Consider the following 23,045-nt stretch of genomic DNA (forward strand, 5'->3'; position numbering starts at 1 on the left):
AAGCTCTTCTGTTTATCCCTTCTGTTATTTGAGGTCTTGAGTCTATTCTACCAAAACATCCCCTCCTGCCCTGATGGCCTTCCCTCACCAATGTTCCAAAGCCCTTTGGAATTCAGATCCCGCTCCTGGAGTAGAGTTCCCTAACCCTGTGTAGCTTCTCCATCAGGACTCCTACCACCCCAGTGTCCCCCTGCAGTCCAGCGACTCCCAGGCATGCGGGGAGAGCAGGAAGGCTCAGGACCCACCCCAGCCTCCATTAAGAGCTAACTAGAAACCGCCCTGGGGTGTCACGCTTCACTGTTTAAAAGGTGCTTTCACTTACATTATGAGAAGCTTGGGGTTCTAGCTTTACCTCTGCCACTGAAAAGCTGTGTGATGCTAGGCAAGTCCCTTAGCTTCTCTGGCCCGGGTTCCCAAACTGAAAAATAGGGATAATAGCATTCATCTGTCTGGGTCATGAGGGAGTTCACAAGAATCAAGATGGGTGAGAAGTGCTTTTGGAAAACATAATATGCCTGAAGAAATGTGGCTAATGAAAGCTCCGTTCCAAAAAGACTGCCTCCTGGGCAGTCTCCCCCTTGTGCCCTCACCCTGGGTGCGGGCGACTGCTGGTGGCTGATGACCCGCTGCCCCTTCCTGCCTGGCAGTGCCTGGCAGGGCGGGTGCTTTGTAGATAGATCTGTGCTGACCACTGACTGATGCGTGTGAGGATGAACTGTTTCTGTCTCCCTCCCAGTGAAACCCTGGAGCCCCCTCCCTGGTCCTTTCCCACTGCCAGTCAGGAGGGTCCGACTCGGTCGTTTGCCGTCCAGCACATTCTCTGCAGCCACCACCTGAAACGTTGGAGGCTCAGGAGGTGGTGCTGGTCAAACTGCCCCCAACTCTGAGTCTGACTTTCCCGTGGAATCCCAGGCTCGGAATGGAGAGGACTTGTCCAGGTGGCACAGCTAGAAAGCAGTGCAGCCAGCAGTGTGGTCACCCCAGTGCCCTGCCTGCCCCGGCAGGGTCAGGTGCTCTGATCTGGGATCTGTAATGCTCTTTGCATATTTCCTTTCACAGCACTTAGTACGTTGTTCGTTTGCCTCCTTCTTGAGGACTGAAAGCATCTCCCAGCCCTACCACTGGCCCCATTTTTGTGTCCCATGCCTAACCCAGGGTGAGGGCATCTCTGCAGCACACGTGGCTGTCTGGTAGTGTCCTCTTCTCTTCCCCAAACAACCCTGAGCACTGGCTCTCTTTGGCACCCCTGCTGAGAGCTCTGCCAGCTGCCTGGGGTGCCAGAGATGGACGTCTTCCACGTCCACATCTCCCTCGAGTTTGCTGAGTTGCCTCCTGTCCCCTCTAATGCTCCCATGGCTGCTCTCCCTTCACCTCAAGCAGACTTCCCCAGGGCTGACCTGCTCATGCCTGTGTTTTACAAACGGGCCAAGCAATCACAGCATCTCAGCCCGGACCCCGCCATCACCTCCTGCTGCTGGGAGGACTCACCCACCATAATTATATTCACTTATCCCAGTTCTGTTGCCCTTGAAAACATTTGGCCTTTCATGAGCTAAACTGAGATAGTCTGCTGTCTCTCTGTGTTTAGCATACTTTGAAACTGTGAAGGTCACCTGCCTTGATGTGGAAACTTCTGGAAGGCCAGAATCAGGCTGATGGAGTTTTCTGTAATGTTGAGTATCTCCTGTGTGCTAAGCATTGTGCCAGGCTCTCTCTGAGTATTCCCTCATTGACACTCTCAGCCATCGTGGGAGGAAAGGACTGTAATCTCATGTTACTGGTGACGAAACACACTCAGAGGTCACACAACTGGAAGTGGTGGAAGTGAGTCTTGCCCAGCTCAGCACGTGGTGAAGCTCGTGCTCTTTCCATTAACGTGGTCCTCTCTCCATACGGCGAGTGGGTCATCCAAACAGGACACGGGATCACCAAAGACTAAAGGAATGGTGACTGTCCCTGTGGGATCGTTCCCAGCTTAAAAAACCACCGTTCCTTCACATCTCCCTCCAGCTCATCCTGCCCCCCACGGAGAGCCAAACTCCTGAGAAGAGCTGTCTATACCCACCAGCACCACTCATTCTCCTCCCCTTCTCACTTGAACTCACTCCAGTCTTTCGTCGACCAGAACATCTCTTGCCAAAGTTCTCCCTGATCCCCATGTCACCAAATCCAAAAGAGGGTTCTCAGTTCTTATCTTGCTCAACCTCTCAGCAGCATTAGACACCGCTGCTCACCCCCTCCTTCCTGAAACACTCTCATCGGCTTCCAGGACGAGGCCTCTTGGTTCCCCTGCTCACGGCTGGTCCTCGTGTCCTCTGTTGGACCCCACTGACTCCAGAGCCCCAGTTGCCTGCAGCCCGGCCCAGTCTTCTGACTCTTCCTCTGTCTACACTGACCTTAGTCTCCTGGCTCTGAACACCCCCCAAATGCTGGTGGCGACCCCCAAAGTTCTGGCTCCTACCTCCACCTCTCCCTGAACTCAGAAACCTTTTGTCTCACAGGCTCCTCGAACTTGAGCATAACACATGCAAAACCAGACTCCTGCTTTCCACGCCCCGTAACCATCTCACCTGCAGTCTGCCCCGTCATGGGAAAGGGCGGCTCCACTTCCCCAACTGCTTAGGCTGAATCCTTTTTCTTTTTTTAATTTTTATTTTTGGCCGTGCCCCTTGGCATGTAGGATCTTAGTTCCCCAAGAAGGGATCGAACCTGTGCCCCCTGCAGTGGAAGCACGGAGTCCCAACCACTGGACCGACGGGGAATTTCCCAGGCTGAATCCTTGTTGCTCCTCCTCATACCATCCAACTGATCAGCAACTCCTCTCAGCTCTGCTTTAACGAGATCCAGAACCTGACCTTTTCACTGCCTTCGCTGGCAACACCTGATCCACAACCTCTATCTCCACCCAGGGTCTTTGCAGCAGCCTCCGTTCTGCTCTCCTTGTCTCCGTTCTTGCCCTTGTAGCCCATTCTCCACATCCATTCTTCACTGAGGCCTTTCAAATGTAAGTCAGATGCTCTCACCCCCCTGCTCAAAACCCTCCAAGGGCTCCTGTCCCACTGGGTCAAAGTCCAGGTGCTCTCAGTGGCCGACCAGGCCCCAGGGACCCTGACCTCACTGGCTGCTCTGTGTCAGCACATCAGCCTCCTTGCTGTTGCCTTCTCCTCAGGGCCTGATCTGCCTTCTTTTCTACCTCAAAGGATTACACACACACACACATTTATGTTTTTGTTACCTGTCTCCCTTACTAAAATAGAAGCTCTATGAGGGCTGGGACTTGTTTGGTTTGACACCATATTCCCAGCACCAGCACTTAGCTGGTGCTCAATAAATAAATGCTGGTCGATTGAATAAATGGGCTCTCAGGGTGCAGGTTCCCAACTCACGACCCCACTGCATCTCAAGCCCAGGAGGGAGATGGGCTTGTGGCCCGAGGAGCTGAATCTCCAGGTCTGCTCTTACTCTGTCTCCTAGAGGTGTGTGTTGTCCTGCACATGGAGGCCCTGAGGTATGAGGACCCTGAGGCCAGACATCAGAGCAGGATGCATGTGGCCAACACGGGGGCAACATGCCAGAGCACTGCTGACCGCTGCTAGCTTCCAGAGAAGGATTAGTAATAATCCCTGCCATCCACCCAGAGCGTTCCAGTTTACAAAATGCTGTCACATTGGCATTGCATGTGGGCCCCACAACTGCCCAGAGGTGGGCAGAGCAGTGATTATGGTCCCCGTTATACATATGACAACCCTGAGGTCCCTGAGGTTAAGGGTCTGGCCTGAGACTGCACAGGAAGTGGCCAAGCCGGGTACAGAGCTTGGCCTCTTCACGCCATGCCTGCCACTGCATCCTGCCCAGAGCAATTTTTATCAAGTGAGACCTCTGGGACTGATGGGCATATTTCCACTCTGAACCAACCACCGAGTAAAAAACCACGAATCATTTATTCTTTGGTGGTCTACACAGGCACTTAAATACTGTATTGCTGTCATGTGGCTGCCTGTGCAGGCCCCCGGAGTGGCTCTGGGCCTGTGTCCTGAGCCCTTGGTCAGGCCCGGGGGAGAGGGCCGTCCTGCTATGTCCACTCCAAGAGCGGTAGCACCATGGGACGGCTATGAGCAGAGTCCCCTCAGCTGGGGGGCAGACCTAAGTTCCCCACCGCCCCTCACCCGAGGCTGGCCAGTCCAGGGCGCGGGACAGAGTTCCCCACGTGGGTCTGGTCACCGTCCACATGTGAGCTGTCAGAGCTCATCCTTGTGACCTGACTCACTGCTGGAGACAGACCCCTGTGCAGGTGTGGGGGGCCCCTCCTGGGCTTCTTGGGGCTGCTCATGGGGGAGGTCCGTCTCTTCTGGGCTAAAGAGCATCTTCACCAGGTCATCCGCCTGCACCCTGTCCTGCAAGGACAAACCCCTGACTGTTCAGAGAGGCCTCTGGACCAGGCACTCACCATCTCTCAGGTGCTACTTCCTGGAGAACAAGAAGGCTCTTCTCCAGTGGCCTCCGAGCTCATCCTAAACCCAGCAGGTCCTACTCTTTGGGCAGAGGCAGCAGAAGTGGTACCCAGCGAGGGACCAAGACCCAGGATCACTCCCCATATTGTCCCCACTGCCCCCCACCTGGAGCCCCATTCCCAAGGAAGGAAGAAGGGCGGGGGACCACGGTGACACAGTGCCGAAGCTAGGAGTCTCTCTGGACTCCCAAGCCCAGTGCTTCTTTCATGTCTAAGCATCGGCAATGGGACTGGGGAAGGTGGAAGCAGAACAAGGGCCCTGCCAGGGACAGGTCACAGCAGCCCAACTGCTCTCACCCGCTCGCTGTGTCGGGCGTCCAAAGTGAACCACAGGGCGATGGCACAGCGCTGCCCTCTGGTGACAGCCTTCACTCCATGTGGGTTTTCTGTGCCCGAAGAGAATCCCACGGCCCTTCCGCACTGGGGCTGCACCTCTGCCTAAAGGGGATGACAAGGGGGGTACACAGGACAGAGACCATAACCTGCCTTCAGAAGATACATGGGGTCATTCAGGTCCAGGAGGGGATGGCTCCTCTGCCTGGCTTCCCAAAGACCAGAGGTAAAGAGAACAGGTGACTAGTCAGAAGGCCCCTGGTTTGGGGAGGGGAGTGCTGGCCACCAGGAAGACCAGCTGGCCATTCTGCCCCCTGCACCTTGAGGTTTTGTCGCCCCTCCCAGGGATGGGGACAAGGGCGCACTCACCGTCACGGTCTTGGCATCTAGTTCAGTGAAATAAAAGTTTCCTCCGTCGAAGTCTGCGTTCAGGTAAAGAATGGCACTGGGAAAGGCAGAGGGCACCTCGACACCGACTTCCTCTTCCCGCCCCTCAGACACCCACGGCTCCAGTGCCTTTATCTCCAAGTGCTCCCAACCAGCAGTAGGAGGGGGGGCCTTCTCTGAAGCCTCACGAACACGACTCCTGACCTTCCCGCCTCCCTACCCTCACCCCTGAGAATCCACCACGCCCTTCCCTGGGGTGCTTCTGTACCAAGTCTACCTTCCCCTGTCCTACTCTCACACTGCACTGTCGTGATTCCTGTATTATCTGACTCCCAATCCAGAGGGTCCTGGACGCTGGGAGGAGCTGGTCCCAAACATGCATGTGTTGGGGGAGGGGCAGGGCACAGGGCCCTGGGGGCCTCAGAGCAGAGCTGGCACCTGTAGTCCCGGAAGGTGTAGGCGGGGGGCTCCTTGATGCACACGAGGGCCTCGGCGTTCAGGATGCAGTTGTCCACGTGGACGGGATGGCTACCGTCCTTCCTCTCGGCCTGCGCCTCTGCGGCCACGGAGATACACGTTAGCACTGGGTCACCTCAGGGGACACTGCAGCTCTCCTGCTGGCATGCGAGGGCAGGGGGGTCACTGCCGACCAGCTTCCCTTCCTCTGGTTGGATCCACGCTCTCCAAGCCTTTAGACACATAGCAGCAAGCCTAACCTTAAACCCTTAACCTCGGTGAGTAAAAACAAGGCCTCACCCAGCCCTTCACTGCCTGCCGACTCTTCCTGGCTTCCTGGCTTCCCGCTGCCCAGGCCCCAGGGCCCCCACTTGGAGGACGGGACACACACAGTTGCGAGTCTGGCACATTCCTTGGGTGTGCCCAGATTCTGGTAGAATTCCACACTTTCTGGGGGAGAGTAAAGTCCTCTAATCTCTGCTGCCCATCAGTGTCATATCGGCACCAGGGGCCGCTGAAGGCTCTGGCGTGACAGACCCGGCTGTGGGTCATGCGTGGTTCCTGGACACTGGCCGTGCCTCACCCCTCCTAGGGAGCGCAAGAGGGAACGTGACAGAGGGAGAGAGAACGATGAACAACCTCCAGCCTGCCCTAACTTGTAAAATAAGTAGTTCTCTCAGAAATTTGATATTTAACAATTAGTGACAGAGAACTTGCAACGCAGATCATGATTCACCTAAGGACACCTGTATGCCCAATACCAGCGTTGAGAACCACTGACTTACAGAATGCAAAATACTCTTGAATGCAGAGCTCCGTAATTTGGCTTCTGAGGACCTCACCAGTCTTACGTGGCTGCCCCCCGTCCCCCCTTGACCTCACGCTCCAGAAACGGCCACTTTCTTAGCACCCCCAGCTGCCAGCTGCTCGATGCCTCCACTCCTGCTTGTGCTGCTCCCTCCGGCTCCAACGTCCTCCCGCTGCCCCGTCTACTCCACAACTCCTATTCATCCTGCACAGCTCTCATCACCTCCTCTGGGAAGCCCTCCCGACTCCCCGGGGAGACTGACTCGAACTTTCTCTGCTGCACTCATCGCACTGGTTTACGCTGGTTCCCCAGCAGGATGAAAGGGACCATATCCTGCTCTCCTCCGTGTCCTCCACATCCAGCTGGTGCCTGGGTGGGCGGTGTGTGCTGCACGGGGGTTGAGGGAGGCCCACCTTCGATGGCGGTGCGGCACACCAGGTGGGAGTAGGAGAAGTAGAGGGGGCTGTCCAGGCGGAAGTAGGACGCCATGACACGCCGCACCTTGTCCGTCACGTTGTAGTACAGGTGAGCGCTCTGCAGAGGAACCTTCCCTTCCTGTCCCAGCTGCCGAGGAGACCAGTGGTCAGCTACGCTGCATGCTCCTCTGCGGGCCAACAGAGACCACAGGGGCGCCAGGCCCCGCTCCTCGTGCCCGCCAAGGACCAGTCCCTCTGCTTCCCGTACACGACTCTCTGCCATCGCCCCCTCCCCTCGCCTTCACACTTCTCTTTATGAGTAGCCTGCTCAGAAGTGCAGCAGTTGTCCAGAAAGCGCTCTCAAGCTTGGGTTATCAGTCTTGCTTGCTTGCCTCATTGGTATTACACTAATAGCCATGGTTCAAAAGTCAAGCTCACCCAGCATGGTTTATCCTGCCTCCGTGGCAGCTGGAACGCTGACAGGCAGACTTTTACCTTTCCTACCACCATCTCCAACTCCTCCCCAGAGCCTGCGCGCCCCCCTCCCCCTTCTCCACACTCTAGAACAGAGTACTGACCCTACCTTGAGGGCCTTGAAGACAGTGACGCCATAGAACTTTTCGCTGGGAGTGTGTGGAGAGGTCTGACCCCGGTAGCCATCTCCTAAAGTTGCTGCTGCCTACGAGGCCCCAAAAACAGGTGGAGTTAGCCAGGCAGCTGCGGGCCCAAGAAGAGGTGGTTGACTGCCCGCAGCAAGGGGCAGGCAATCGTTCAGCACCTAAGAGGCACCTAGTCAGGGGAGGCTGGGCCCTTAGGGAGATGGCATGGTCACCGGGTTCCCTCACATTGGTCAGTCTCTGCAGCTCCCGGCACTCATCGTCAGAGATTACACCATCCATCACCACCCGCTGGGAACCGTTCAAGACTTTGGAGGTCATGGTGAGTCTGATACCGTCATAAAGCAGGGGGCCACCTGCAAAGCAATAACAGCGCCTAAATCCAGCAGCAGTTCTGTCCAGACACTCTCCATCAGATCTTGCCTTGCTGTAAGGAAGAGAAATTCCAGGTGTTTCCTGTTTACCAGAGAAACCTCCCGTTTGGTCGCTTCCAAAGGTAGGGTGGTCCAGAGGATGGAACTTAGAGCTGAAGGGCAGGAGATCCAAGTCCTGGTCCACAGCTGTTGGGTCCTGGTCTTTCATGCATTGTTGAGGAAACATCATAAAGACATTCCTAAAACATGAGTTCAGGACCAGAAAGAACTGAGTTTGACTCCTGGATCCTCCACGTACTAGCTGTGTGACCTTGGCAAGTTACTTAACCTCCCTGAGCCTTATCTCATCTGTAAAACAGCATCTACCTCGTAAGTTTGATGTAAAGAACAATAAGACAACTTAAAAGTTTAGCACGATACTTGGCACGTAGTAAATGCTTAAAAGTTTAGCTACCATCATATCATCATCTATTTAAAATGAGGATCTTACAATCTGCCCAACCCACTTCCCAGGCAACTATGAGAATCAAGAGAAATAACAGGGTGAAAGCTCTCTGAAAACAAAGGAATGCTGGACAAATTCTTTAACATGCTAATCTCATTAAATTAAGCACTTTTTAATTGAAGCAACTGTAGAGTAAAGGCCAGCCTTTCTCTCTTCTATTTCTCCTGGGGTCTCTCTGTGCTGGGGACATACCAGAGACCCAATTAGACTCCATCTATTATTTACTGAGGACTCGGTGTGTGCCAAGCACTGTGCTAGAAAAGGCAAGGGATTAACACCTGAAGACAGCACCTGTTCCAACAATTACACAAATGACTGACACAAGGCAGACCTTGTGAAAGTACAAAGTGCCCTGGAAGTTCAACAGAAATGGGGGTGGGGATCCCAACTGGCCTGGAGTTTAAGAAAGGCTCTGTAGGGTGGATCTGAGATGCCTCACGGGGAGAGATGATGGGAAGTGTATAGGAGGAGGCATAGGCCTGAACAAAGACTTGTGAGCAGAGAGAGGCCCAAGGACGAAGAGAAGGTATAAATGGGGAATGGTAGAACATACGGTTAAAGGGGCAGGCAGGAAGGACGGCATCAGAGTCCCTGTGTTTGGAAGACTGGTCGAGCCCCCAGGTGGGAAGGGGCAAGGACAGATTGGAGGAGAAAAGACGAGTGCAGAGAGGAGGGGCTGCGGGCCTGATGCACGCCTGAGGCCATGGGACAGGAAAAGGGTTGGGGAGAGAGAAAGAGAGCAGAGTCCTAATTGGCAGGACCCCCCACCCCCACCCCACCCAGAGGATTGGAGGGGATAGGCAAGGGGAGACCAAAGGAGACCTGAAGATTTTGAGGCTTGGTAACAGGACAAATGATGGCAGCTGGGAGAAAACAGTTTTGGGGTAAGGAGAGAGGACAAGTTTTCTCCTATAAATACTTACTGAAGCGAACTAAACTAGTGTCACTGTGACTCAGGAGTCTTACTTCTTAACCAAAGGCCAATTCTCAGTGCCCTTTGCAGGTGGAAGCCCCGTGGGTGAGGGAAGAAGGGCCACGGCGGGGGTGAGCCCTGACCCGTGCCAGCTCGGATCCTGAGGCTGCTCTCTAAGGGGAGCTGCCCAGCTAACATGGGGACCACCAGCCTTGCTGCCTCCATGACAGCCGAGGTGGCCCCACGCTCGTCCTCTCACCTTCCCGGGTCAGCCTGTCCACGTCCAGCGAGTCCTTGGTCTTCTCTTCCACGAGGGTCTCAATCTCCTTCATAAGGTTTCCGATCTCCTGGGAGATGCGGGCGGCTGTTTCTCGTTCTGACCTGTGAGCACAGCCAGTCTGAGGGCTGTATTCCAGGGCCAGCCCAGGCTCCCACCCCAGCTTCCCAGACTGGACCTGCCCACCCCTTGCCAGGAGTTCACATCTGCCTCTGCCTGGGCTCAGGAAGCCTCAAGTGCTTCATCACACCGATCCAATCATGCAGTTTCTTCAAGGCCCTCACTTCTGTTTCTCTTGCAGTCTCTTGGGAATCACCTCTTCTGGAGTCCATGAATCCTAGAAGCAGAGCAGGAAAAAATGAACAGTGTCGGGTGACCTGCTGAATCTTCCAGGTCTCGATGCACATACCAGGGCCTACAGGGAATCCACCTTCTCACCGGCCTCCTTTCAGGAGATAAAGTGCGAGGTCTCTGGAACTGAGTCACCTGTACCTGGCTGCCCAGAATTCCCCGTCTCTCGTCCACGCAGATCTCCTGTTTGGCTCAACCCCCTAACGGCCCTCTCCCCAGAGGCACACGGTGTACAGCTCAGCCCATCCCTTGCATCGCCGCCCCACTCTGGCTCCCTGCACCCTGGCTCACCGGGTCAACAAAGGGAATTCCAAAAACGTCATAAGCGAAGAAGAGCAGCTCTTTCTCCAGCAGGCTTCGCTGGTGGTACTCCTGGGCACTCTGAAAAAACGCAGTGGGAGGGACGCCCTGGCACTCAGCCCTGCCGCTGACTCTAGCCCGCACTCCCTGCCCCTGCGTGCCACACTGCTGCCCCCCGTGCGACCCAAGGCTTCCTCTCCCACTATCACTAGTGTGTCCGTCCCCCCGTTTGGGACAAAAGTCTCACGTCTGTGCTCAAGGGTTCCTCTTGCCTGACACAAGCAGCCCCTCTGAGGGTGGCACGGCCAGGCTTGCCTTATAGGGAAACAGCCCCACTTCCTTCCCCTGCCGTTAATCTCTGAGATAGAAAACCTGAAGACCCCCAGGAAATACTCTTTAAGGAAGGAAAATTATTCCTTCTTGACTTCTGCAGGAGTTCAACACGCAGGGGAAGAAAAACCTAGGTGCTAGGTGACTCCTGTGTTATTCATTTAATCTTTACAGCCACCTTGGAGGTTGATAAGATTATCCTCATTTTACAGACGAAGACACTGAGGTACAGAGGGGATGTGCAACTTGTTTGAGGTGACACTTTAGGAGATGGTAGAGCAGGGACTTACATCCAAGCCTGGGTCTCTCCAATCCTAAAGCCCACGTGATTTTTCCTATGCCATCTGCCTCCCCTCAGACTTGGAGTGGACGGTATCCCTCCTGGGAGTTGGGCCAGTGCAGGAGCAGCTGGGTCCAGCATCCGGCCATTCCCACATGTGCTCAGTGGCAGGGCTTACCCAGGGCAGGGAAACTAAGTACCTTCTGGGGTCACATCTTTCCCTAGGTGCCCTGCTAGTCTCCCAGCAGCAGAAGAAGGAAGGAAAAGAAAAAGAAGACATCATCAGTTGAAAGAAAAGATGAGGGCAATAAGGAAAACTTTAAAGGCGTCAATGAGGCCTATATCACCTCTTATATTTGCCCAAGAGGAAGATGGAAATTTTCTCCTAAGGAGTTTAAATAACTGGCCTCCCTCACCTAGTACTGGACACCAAGCTAGGTATGTGTCATCTCCTTTAACCCTCTCCAACTGCTCTATGAGCCTGCCAGGGAGCAAGTCCCACTTCTACCATTTACTTATTCAACACTGATTTACTGAGTATCAGCTATGTGTCAGAACTGTGCTGGCACTGGAATGAAGCAGGGAAACAGAGATTCCAGTCACCATGGGCAGCCATAGGCTGTTGTGCAAGTTAACTCATTTCCTGGAGCCTAAATGTCCTCATCTCGAAAATGGCAAGAATAGCGCCCACCTCACAGGTGCCTGTGAAGATTTAAATGCAATGATGGGTATAAGCCACCTAGCTCAGTGCTTGGCCTGGGACAGGGCTCAACAGATGTTAGTTACCTTCTTTCCAGAAGGGCAGTTCTAGTTAGAAACAGTAGACTGACCACTTATTTTCCCTTTCTGCCCCAGACTCACTAATATGACTATAAAGGGTCAGGGGGAGGGGTCTTAACCAAGCAGAGAGACTAGGAGAGGCACCATCTCAAATCCAGACGGTCACCATCTAGCGGCCCAAGAGGACAGCGACAAGGTAACCAGTCTCCATATGGGAGGGGGTGGCAAGAGGAGGGTTATTAGAGACTCTCAGGATTGCGGATCCAAGAAGGAAGAGCCTTGGTTTTTAACTTCAGGGTAGGTTGATGACCCCACCTCACTGGGTTGTTATGAGAATCAAACGAAAGAAAAGCTATGAAAAATTTTTGAAAACTATAAAATGCCATGCACATTTGAAGGGGGCTTATTTTCCACAGTAAGCGCCACACAACCAGAATGGGAGGTCTGTTACTGCCGCATCATCTACCTGCTTCTCCCAGTGAACAGGAAAAATGAGCCACCCTGGGCTGGAGTGCAGGCAGGGCAGGAGGCTGTGAGGATGGAATCCTGTCACCCGTGTGCCCCGCGGCCAGCGCCGTGCACGTGTCTCCCAGGCTGGGAATGTGGTGCCTAATTAGACACGGAGAGGAGGGAGGCATGAACCCCCTGCCTCACTGCCAGTCCCACCTCTCCCCTCCACCTGGTCAGCTCCCCTCCTCCAGCCACCCCCCAACCACCACCGACCGCCGCCTCACTCAGGCCTCGGCGGCTCTCTCTGCACCGTGACGGCCTCCGGCACTTCCCATTCTGAGCCCTGCCCCATCACATCTCGTCAGGCTGCTTCAAACCCTTTGAGGGCTCACCACTGCCTGCCTCACACAGTAGGGTCCAAGGTCCTGGAGAGGCACTCAAGACCCCTCAAAACTCTGACCCTCCCGGGCCTCATTGCCTGCAATTCCCCAGCAGCATCTTCCATTCACGTGGGACTGTTGTCCAGGTGGTTTGCATATGCTGTTCTCCATCTAAAAGGCCCTTCTCTGACTCGTTCACCTACTGAACGCTTTTAAAACCAATTGTCAACACCACTGCCTCTTGTGAAGCCTTCCCGGACCCACCCGTTGCTTACTTTTCCTCCGTGCTCCCACTCTAGCTCGCTGACCCCTCTACTATGATATTCACCGCAGCATTTTACAAATCTTGGATTGTACACCTTTCCAAGGCGGTTTTCGATGGCATTCAAAAAGACATGAAAGTAGTACAAATGTAGCTAAAAGAAACCCCCGGAGTATCGATAGACATAAATAGAAATGTTCAGTCCTCCGCCGCCCAGCCCCTGACCCACAGGCCCAGGCCTGGGGTGGGGGGGTGGTTAATCCCGATGGACAGTTTCTTACCAATCTGTGCAGAAAGTTAAAAAACTTAAAAAAATATATATGTATTACCAAAAAATGTAAATAGAATACAACTACAGTTCTATGTCTTCTTTTTCTTTACCTAAAATTACATCATGGAGACAATTTCATATTGGTGCGTAGGAATCTACTCAAGCAACATAATGGTTATCTTGTACGTCACTGAATGAACGTGCCAATTTTATTTAACCAGTTCCCCAAATTGATAGCATTGGGCTTGTTTCCAGTTTTTTGCTCTTAGCGGTGGACTTCTGATGCACATCTGTGCACATTTACCTTTGCACGCTTGTGTAGTACAGCCAAGGGTGAATCCCTGGCAGTCAGATCGCTGGGTAAATGAACAGTACAGTTTGCAGCCCTACCAACAGCCCAGGGGTGTGCCTGCTTTCTCACCCTCTACATGTGTCCAATAGACTTGTTGCATACACAACTGAGGGGCCTCTAGAGTAACTGTAGCTATCTATCTTTGACAAAAGGAAAAACTGATCCAAAGTTACAGCTATTTTTACAGACTATAAGATTGGGTTTTGGAGAGGCCAGCAGGACACAAGTGATTGAGGGCCACAGTGACAAGCCACCCCCTCTCAGGAGGTGGCTGAAGTTAGAGGTAAGAAAACCCGCCACCTGCTACTTGTGTACCATCAGCAAGACCCCTGTGATGCTACCTGTCCACACAACACTTTGTACAGCATCTGTCGGCTCACTATCTCATTTGACCCTCACACTCGTCCTGTGTTGAAGACAGAGCAAGAACCATAATCCTATTTTACAGAAGGAGAAAATGACTCAGAAGGGCAGTGCAGCATGACTAAGATTCCATATGATGTGTCAAAAATCACATAGCTAGTAAGTGGAGGAGCCAGGACTTGAGTCCAGATTAGTGACTTCAAATCCACCTCATTGTTCTGGGCTCAAGAAGGAGAGGATCTAGGGCCTGTGCAAGGCATATGTACAAATATCGAGGCTTGCAGTATTGAACTTCATTAAGTTAAAAACAGAGAACTTTTCATGTTTTTAATACAAAAATGATACCCATTCACTGCAGGGAATTTAGAAAATATAAAGGAGCAAAACACAAAAATCACCCATAATTCCAGAAATAGCCATTGTTAAATGAACAAGCACAAAGTGCAGTCCCCCCGGCAGTGCAGGTGTGGGCCTGCTTTCACTTCAGTGCCTTTCATTTTAGTCTTTCTATTACATAGATTTTTTTCCTTGTTTTGGAGTGAGATGGGTATAATGCTGAAATAGGGAGAGATAGAACAATGTCAGAAAGGAGTGGGGGCGGGGAAGAAAACGGAGGCAGAAAAGAGGTGAGTGAAAAAAAATGTAGCAGGAAGGAGAAAATGATAAATCTTGGCCAAGTCAAGTCTCAAAGTGGAGGTGCTGAAAAAGGGAAAGAACATGGCTGCTTCGCAGTTCTGCTTTTCCCTGCCGACTCGGAGAACAGACTTCTGGGCCCAGATTGTGCTAATTAAGGTTCTGGCTTATTCTTCGCTTTCTGTGCACTCACACCCACCCAGGCAACCTGCCCCCTCACCCCTCACTGCCCGAGCAGCCCCGGCTCCTTCTCCTCTACCCCACTCTCTGCTTTCTGGTCTGGGTTCAGCTGGCAGCCGCCCAAAGTAATGCAAGTCTCTCACCTCACGGGGGCCGATGGATCTGGCTTGTTCTTCTCCAAGCATGGCTGTGTAGTAGGCCAGATTCTGGCTCATCACCTCATCATTGGGGAAGAAGAGGAGAAAGGTCTTGGCACATTCAATGGCCTGTGTGTAATTCCCAACTGCAAAGGGGAAAAAATGGCTGAGAAGAAAGCATCGAATCCTGGGTACCATGAACCGCCTAGTGTTCAGTCACAGCACAGCTCAAGGCAATGATGACATGGCAAGGTGGCACCAGCTACGTAACACAACTGCCTGATTTGGCAGGAGAAATTACAGAATAAATTATAGAATATACGATTGATTTTTAAGGTGCTCCGTGTCTGCAAGTCATTCAAACATTGGCCCTAATATTCCCAATCATTAGACCAATTTCAGGAATATTCCCGTCTTCCTACCTTTTTTTCCCTATGGATTTTCAGAAGAGAAAGGAAGATTACAATAGCAGATTGTCTCTTTGGCAGAGTTCTTGTTGATATGTGTTGGTCTCCTCAACCATAAAAGTGTATATTCTTGAATATGCTGTAATGCTTAGCACACAGTGGGGACTCAGTAAAGACCCGCTGACTTGTTGCTTTTCTGGATATTGACAGCCCCCGCACCCCACCCCAGAGCATCAGTGCTACATGAGGGAGAAGCGCGGGGAAATGCCCTGTGAGCTGGTTTAAATGGAAGCACACCCTTGCCTTTACTATAACTTAACTCAGGTGCAAAATGAGATTATAAATGTTATAGAGGGGACCAGAGGGTGAGGTCCTAGAGTCTCCCTCCCCCAGTTTTTCAGGCTGCTGGTACTGCTTCTTGGAAGGTGGCTTGTAACAAGGTATTCAGGGATCACCTGGCATGGTGCCTGCCAGAGCCGAAGAGAGAAACCATACAGCCTGAAGAAGCACAGTGGCCATAATCCCTGCCTTCCTTGCTTTTGGCTTAGTGAAAAGCAGCTGAGAAAGAGAAGGGAGGCCTTACTGTTATAGTAGGCAAACTGCAGATAATTATAATGCGATGGGAGGAAGTCTTCAAAGGGCTTCTCTCGACTTGGGTGGGAAGCAAGCTCCGTGACACAGTTCTGCTTACAGCTGAGGACCTGGACGTAATGGTCTGAAAGGAATTGAGGAGGGGGAAGAACCATAAGGTCAATTTCCAGGATTCAAATGCTGCTTAAGATGAACAAATTCAAGTGGAAGCAATTTTCAGGCAGATTCCCAGATTTAAGAGATTCAGGAATGAGGCTGAAGATGCTATGTCTGCAGAATCACGTTGTTGCCCTCAGAACCCAGAGGCCTGGCCGAGGGCTGGGTTTGGGGCCCGCACCTGTGATGGCCTGGAAGAGGTCAGCGTTGTACTCCAGGTAGTTGTAGCCGTCGTAGTCATAGGGCCCTTCACAGAGGGCACGGCACTCCTCGTCTGCCACGAAGTACTCCCGCAGCGCGGTCTCCAGGTGGGGCACGGCTTCCTGCAGCTGCTCCTCAGAGTAGAGGCGCACTCCCAGCCGAAACTCGTGCTACTGGGAGGAAGGGGTACTCAGATGCAGGGCAGACTGTGGAGAGCCCTCCCTCCTTGCCCACGGCCACCTCCACGGGCATCCCCATAGCCCTCTCAGGTTACGGATGGAAAGGGTGGCTGCTACACAAAGAAAGCCTGCTGGAAACGGTCTTTACTTAGTCTTTACATCTGACTTTCTTTTGAAATTTGAAAACATTTAACTCAATCTACTTGAAAGATATATGGGAATTCACTGTCATTTTCTTGCACTTTTTTTGTAGGGCTGAAAGTTTTCAAAATAAAAATTTAATTAAAAAAATTAACTCAGCTATCAGAATGTGGTTTGAGGTGATGAAAGCAATCTTTCTAGCAGTAAGGACTGATTTGGGCTGCTGCAGCTGATTACAGACTTTGCTTCTGCTCTCTGTGGGACATGGCTCCCTTCTTGCGGACAATAACCATTTTCATTTGTCACAGAATCACTAAAAAAGAAAAAAAAAGAAAAAAACCCAAACTGTGTAGAGTTGTATAATGTACTAGATGTACACAGTTTACTTTTAAAAGTCATTTTGATGTTGTTTCTAATATGCCTATTTCTAAACTACAACATATGCCCTTTATGAAGATGCTATATCGGGACTTCCCTGGTGGTCCAGTGGCTAAGGCTCTGTGCTCCCAATGCAGGGGGCCCAGGTTCAATCCCTGGTCAGGGAACTAGATCCCACCTGTGGCAACTAAAGATCCCGTGTGCTGCAACGAAGATTCCCCGCAGGCCATAACTAAGACCCGGCACAGCCAAATAAATAAATATTTTTTAAAAATGCTATGTCATCATAGACAATACCTCTTATGGGACACAGACTTTTCCTGCTAAATAAATAGAATAAGAACATTGAGGAATACTGTACCACTCACTGTAGTGAAAAGCAAAAACCTACGTGACCAAAAAAATTTGACAAGTAAATGAATACGATGTGTGCATAAGACGGATTGTCTTGCAGCCACTAAAAATTGTGTTTTCAAAGAAAATTTGAAGACATGAGAAAAGACGCATCAGCATCATATGTTAGTTCAAAAGGGATGATGAAAAATACATACACAATATGATGCCAAATTAGGTTTAAAAATTAGAAATACTGAAGACTTAAAAAATAGGCCAAAATATCAACTACTGGTTTTCTGAAGGTGGCACTATTATAGATGATTACTTTCTGTTTTTTACGTATTTGCATTTTTCTAATGTTGTACAATGAACATACATTACTTCTGTAATCAGAAAGCAACCCTAGTGAATGTCACTACAATAAAAAGAAAGAGCGACAGCATTTTTTGTTTGTTTTTTGTTTTCACCATATGGGGTTTGGCCTCAAGATCCTTGAAGTCGGCTTCCTTCACCCCAGACATGGTTTGGTAATAGTCCAGGTTCTGGCGCATCTCCATGTGCTCAGGATTGCCCACGAAGAATGTATGAGCTGCTGCTACGGCTTTCTCCAACTTGTTTATCTAAGGGTGAAGAACAAGAACATGGTTGTCACGTCCAAACCTTGATGGTTTGTGTCCAAATGTGCAGTTCACAGTAAACAGGAAATCCCCGCCTTCCTGAGCCTTCCACTCAGTGTGCCTCAGCCCCTGCCAAGCCCAGAAAACACACCTATTGCAGGAACTACATACCAGAGATTAGAAGCACGGGGCCCTGGGCAGGTTTTCAGCTATTTCCCAAATCAGCATTAGGGATTCCTCAAATTACAGGAGGCAATGCTTCAGAAGTGTAAACATTCTATTCTAAAACAAAGGTGGTATTGTAGGGGGAATGCTATGGAAGACTGACTGCCTAAATAATATACTCTCGAGATTCGGATGTGGCAACTAAGCTGAAGAAAGTCTAAGGAGTCAAGGATTAAGGGGTAGGGGAGAAACAGCAGTTAACAATTAGCCCATGCCGAAGACGTTGCCTAGGGGGAAAATAATAAATAATTAAATAAATATAAATATAAATATATATAATTTTTTTTCTCCCTGCGTATGTGTTTTTGACACATTCAGGGAAAGGGTGGGTGGCTGAAAAGCCTTAAGATCCTATACAAAATCCAGACATGGCATCTTCTGACTTTTCAAAGCCCAGGGCTCATGAGGTTAAAACAAGTGGCTATACAGAAATCTGAGGGGGGAAAATGTGCTACAGGTCACAATCATGCCCATAGCAATGGACTCCAGCATATCAAAATTATACAGCTTCATGTGCAGAATCCAAAATAAATCACTAGGTGGGTCCACGCAGGTCTCCAAGCCGCCTGCCTGGCAGCGGAGGGGTCACGGCGTGAGGCCGCCGCCACAATCGTCGTGAGGTCGGAGTGCTGGGCTGCAATGTGGCCTACTGCCGGCAGGAAGTGAAGGATCGAATCATATTTGTGACCAAAGAAGACCATGAAACTCCAAGCAACGCGGAGCTGGTGGCCGACAACCCCAATGACCCGTAAGAGGAGCATTGACGGATCCTGCCCAACGGAGACCAGCTGGAACTGCCTGTGCCTTGGGGGCACGGCCAGCGGCCCGTGTGGGGAACAGTTCAAGGCGGCCTTTTCCTGCTTCCACTGCAGCACAGAGGATGTCAAGGGGTCGGACTGTGTAGACCAGTTCCAGGCCATGCAGGAGTGCATGCAGAAGTACCCGTACCTCTATCCCCAGGAGGAGGATGAGGAGGAGAAGCCAGCAGATCGATTAGAGGAATCGGCTGCTTCTGAGGTCGCTGCGACCAAAGAACGGAAGGGGTCCAGCTGAGAAGGCCTGGGGCGCTGGGCTCCAGCCTCCTTCAGAGCGTATGAACCTCTCCAAGGAAGTGTCTCTCCCTCTGTTGTTCTGTGCGTGTAATGTACAAAATAACGTATTGTGCTGATCAGGGGTCATGGCCCCTTGACATATACACTGAAAAATGGGTTGTATGTATGTGTATCTCACATGAACCTAACAGTGAATGTAGCTGCCACTTCTGAATTCTCTTCTCAGATTGTCCTGAATTTTGCCACTTTGAAATAACATGCTAAATAATCTCAGCAACCAAAAATCATTATCTGAGAGTGTCTCTTGTGAGCGAGCTGATTTATTCTGATTCATTGTATCCCTTTTAGTAGATTTTATACCCAGTTGGAAAGTGAAATAGAAACAAAACATCTTCCTTTAAAAGTGCTGGAGTGGGGCCGTTCCTTGTAGAAGGGGCAAGATGATCAGCCCTTGAGTATTTGATGAAGCACTATGCTTCATTTCTGATATATTTTGGTTTCCAGTTTGCATTGAGCTCCAGGTTTTCTACATTTGGGAAACAGAGCTTTGGACCCTCTGAGTGACTCCCTTTGTAAGTGAAGAGAAAGGCTGTTGTTTTCTGTTCTTGTTATTCCAAAAGCCCTGGCTTGGGGTCTGTGTTCACACTGGCTCTGTCTCAGCCTGTTCAGATGCAATGTTCTTGAGAGGTGGGGACCTCATCATTACCAAAGTAGCACCCGAGAGAGGAAACGGTGTCAATTAAAAGGAAAACATGATTTTTACCTGAAAAAAAAAATCACTGATGATCTAATGATTAATTACATGGGTGTGGTGTCAGACTGGTGACAAAGGTAGGTTTAATTATTCACTTGTTGGGGCTTTAGGCAAGTTAAAGTTTACTCTCTAAACTCAGTTCTCTAATCGGTTATCTGGCGATAGTACTCACTACCTCACAGGATTGCTGGGAAAGTTAACTGAGATGATATATATCCAGCTTCTAACACACGGTTCTGGGCACATATTAAGTGCTTAATAAATGTTAGCTCGGGCTTCCCTGGTGGTGCAGTGGTTGAGAATCTGCCTGCCAATGCAGGGGACACGGGTTCGAGCCCTGGTCTGGGAAGATCCCACATGCCACGGAGCAACTAGGCCCGTGAGCCACAATTACTGAGCCTGTGCACCTGGAGCTTGTGCTCCGCAACAAGAGAGGCCGCAACAGTGAGAGGCCCGCGCACCGCGATGAAGAGTGGTCCCCGCTCGCCCCAACTAGAGAAAGCCCTTGTACAGAAACGAAGACCCAACACAGCCAAAAAAATAAAAAAATAAATAGCGTTCCCTTTTTAAAACAATAAATAAATAAATGTTAGCTCAATAAATGTAAATCCTAGCACATTAGCAATATGCTAAGAAAAATATTTTTTCTTTTCTGATCATCAGTACTAGTAAATGCACACTAAACAAGAAGTCAGCCCTGGCTGTGGCCCCCAAACAGCTAGGTGACCCACGGTCAACAATCCCTATCTCTGTACCTCAGCTGCCTTAATTATAAAATTAGAAATTCTCTCAAGTCTGTCCCTTTTATGGATTGATTCTCTCTCCCATATCTTTCAGCACTGCTCTCGCCGTTCTCTGTTCTCCATCTCCACACCCCTCACCCCACCCCCAGCCCTTCTTTACCCTCTAAGCACGATGCACCTCATTTCTTTCTCTTATGTGGACAACTGAAGTCATCTCCTAATGGTTCACCCTGCCACGACTTTCTCTTATGTGGACAACTGAAGTCATCTCCTAATGGTTCACCCTGCCACCACTTTCTCCTTCTCCCAAGGCCTACGTCACATGGCTTCCAGAATTAGCATTCTACAGCCCAGTTCTGATGATGGCTCCTTGAAGCCTGCAGAATTCTCTTCCCAGTCTGGCCCCACTCTATTGTGAATGGTCATCCTTCCTCTCCTCTAACAATATTTGAGATCAGCTTCAAATGTCACCTCTTCTTTCAAGTCTAACTTCTCTGACACAAAGCTAGATTCCTCCTCCTTTGTGTTCCCACAGCTGGATGTACATACCCTTTCAGTAGCCCTTACTACTAAAGTGACTCTTAACAGCAAAGCAAGGTAACACAAAAAAATATAAAGTCAAGCATTTTAATTACCTGTACAAGAACTGGGTTGTAGTAAGTATTCAATAAATGTCAAAGAATTTTAAAAAGTGCTGTTAAGTGACATGACCAAAGACATAGCCCAGTTATTTTGGTTTCAAGTCCAGCACTCTTCTGGGAAACTGGGAGGAATGGACCAGAACTGTGTAAGCATAATGCTTGTGGAAAGGTGGAAATTTGAGGTCCCCAAGATTTTCTAAGTCTCTCTTTAGGTTGAATTGAAGGTCTGTTAAACTATGGATATAACAGATACCTGGCACAGCTCCTTCTTCCTTTTTAAAAAAATTAATTAATTAATTAATTAATTTTTGGCTGCGTTGGGTCTTCATTGCTGCCCACGGGCTTTCTCTAGTTGCAGCTAGCGGGGGCTACTGTTCGTTGCAGTGCGCAGGCTTCTCATTGCAGTGGCTTCTCTTGTTGCGGAGCACGGGCTCTAGGCACGCGGGCTTCAGTAGTTGTGGCATGCAGGCTCAGTAGTTGTGGTGCACGGGCTTAGTTGCTCCGCGGCATGTGGGATCTTCCCGGACCAGGAAACGAACCCATGTCCCCTGCATTGGCAGGCAGATTCTTAACCACTGCACCACCAGGGAAGTCCCTCCTTCTTCCTTTTTTCCCCAACAAAATGGGCTAATAACAGCACTTACTTTACAGGATATCGCCAGGATCTGGGCAAATGAATTAATAAACGCAAAGTACTTAATAGTGCCTGAAAGTATGTGTTGGCTCTCATTATCATAAATCAGAAGCACTCCAAATCTATGTATACACTTGGACTTAAGGCACTCTGGAATTCCTAAAAGTACTCATTTTCTTTGGAAACCTGACCGACCAGCCAGAGGGTCCCTTACAGGGAGGGGCCAGACAGCCTCTACTGGCGACGTGGCAACCTCATGTCCTGAAAGAAAGCTGCTGCACTAGGGCAGCAGGAAAAGCATCACTGAAAAGCGAGCCGTTAGGAAGATACTATAGAAAGGTCTTAGCTTCTCACTCGGTAACTTACAACAAAATTAGGATCAGAGACCCAAGCTGCCGCTGTAGTTCCCTCTAAGAGGCCTCTCGGGGAACACAAGACCAAGTTTTGCTTGGTCTGTGCCTTAACCCCGGCTGGATCTTTGGGGGTAACCATCTGCCTATGCGAACAGGCGAGGATGGTCTCCCGGCAGGGTCTCTGCTCTCCCTAGATCCGGGAAGAGCTCCCTGGCCAAGACGCCACTTTCCCTCTCCGTGAGCACTTCCTTGGCCCCTCAGGTTCCCCCGGGCCAACCACACCCAGAAGGACCCCGGCCGCCCCGGGGCCCAGGCAGATCTGCACCTTGAAGTAGGCGACCTGTAGGTAGTTGTAGGGGCTCCGCTTGCTGAACTCTAATTCCAGCTCCTCGCTGAGCGAGTGGGTGGCCGACGGCCCGAGACAGCGGCGCAGGCAAGCGGCGCGGCGCAGCAAGCCCCCGAAGAAGCGTAGGTCGTGCAGGGCAGCGGCGCCCGAGGCCTGCGCCAGGCTGGGGGGCGAGTCCGGGTCCAGCTCCCATGGGAGGTCGGCGGCACACCGGGTGCGGCAGCGCAGGCGAAGGGCGCGCAGGGCGGCCCGCGAACGCAACGCCCGCTCCATGCTCAGAACCACCCCGGCCCAGTCACCGCGAGCATAGGCCGCGGTCCCCTCCGAGAAGAGCAGATCAGGCGCCGTCATGTCCCATTCCGCCTCGGACTCCGCCTCGGCCCGGCAGGCAGCGGTGGCAACCACCAGCAATGTGGTCAGCAGCCTCAACGAGCGCGCCGCCATGGCCGCTCAGACCTAACGGGACCGCTGGTCACCGGCCAGGGAGGCCAGGGAGGCCCGAGTCCCACCCCCGGGAATCCCCGCCCCGGAGTGAAGCCCCGCCCCGAGTGAAGCCCCGCCTCCTAAGCCCGGCAGCACACGCCCAGGAGGCTGCACCGCCTCTTTGGCCTTCCCCCAGCCTGGAC

The 23,045-nt window shown here is 51.3% G+C and overlaps 1 protein-coding gene and 1 pseudogene across 1 annotated transcript; one reads left to right on the forward strand and one right to left on the reverse strand.

Annotated features, from left to right (window-relative positions):
- Positions 1 to 3,922: 3,922 nt before the first annotated feature.
- Positions 3,923 to 22,923, reverse strand: P3H1 (prolyl 3-hydroxylase 1). Its single transcript, XM_060089641.1, has 15 exons — positions 22,399 to 22,923; positions 17,522 to 17,674; positions 16,001 to 16,190; positions 15,656 to 15,787; positions 14,672 to 14,811; positions 10,239 to 10,328; positions 9,881 to 9,933; positions 9,579 to 9,700; positions 7,756 to 7,883; positions 7,494 to 7,589; positions 6,908 to 7,058; positions 5,669 to 5,786; positions 5,213 to 5,288; positions 4,808 to 4,948; positions 3,923 to 4,394 (listed from the first exon to the last, which is right to left on the reverse strand). Exons 1-15 carry the CDS (start codon positions 22,861 to 22,863, stop codon positions 4,239 to 4,241), a joined length of 2,211 nt encoding a protein of 736 aa, XP_059945624.1. The 5' UTR covers positions 22,864 to 22,923; the 3' UTR covers positions 3,923 to 4,238.
- On the forward strand, positions 18,265 to 18,949 carry LOC132483451 (mitochondrial intermembrane space import and assembly protein 40-like; annotated as a pseudogene).
- Positions 22,924 to 23,045: the final 122 nt, after the last annotated feature.

This window comes from Mesoplodon densirostris, chromosome 2 (assembly GCF_025265405.1).
Source record: "Mesoplodon densirostris isolate mMesDen1 chromosome 2, mMesDen1 primary haplotype, whole genome shotgun sequence".
NCBI lineage: Eukaryota > Metazoa > Chordata > Mammalia > Artiodactyla > Ziphiidae > Mesoplodon > Mesoplodon densirostris.

What these genes read in the sequence shown, in the direction of transcription:
- P3H1 (XM_060089641.1), bottom strand. Translation starts at nt 22,863, where the DNA reads ATGGCGGCGCGCTCGTTGAGGCTGCTGACCACATTGCTGGTGGTTGCC. An exon ending in GAATTCCCTTTGTTGACCCG is followed by an intron (nt 9,934 to 10,238) that starts GTGAGCCAGGGT and finishes CTCTGCTTCTAG; the next exon opens with GATTCATGGACTCCAGAAGA. An exon ending in CTGTCTTCAAGGCCCTCAAG is followed by an intron (nt 7,059 to 7,493) that starts GTAGGGTCAGTA and finishes TCTCCTCGGCAG; the next exon opens with CTGGGACAGGAAGGGAAGGT.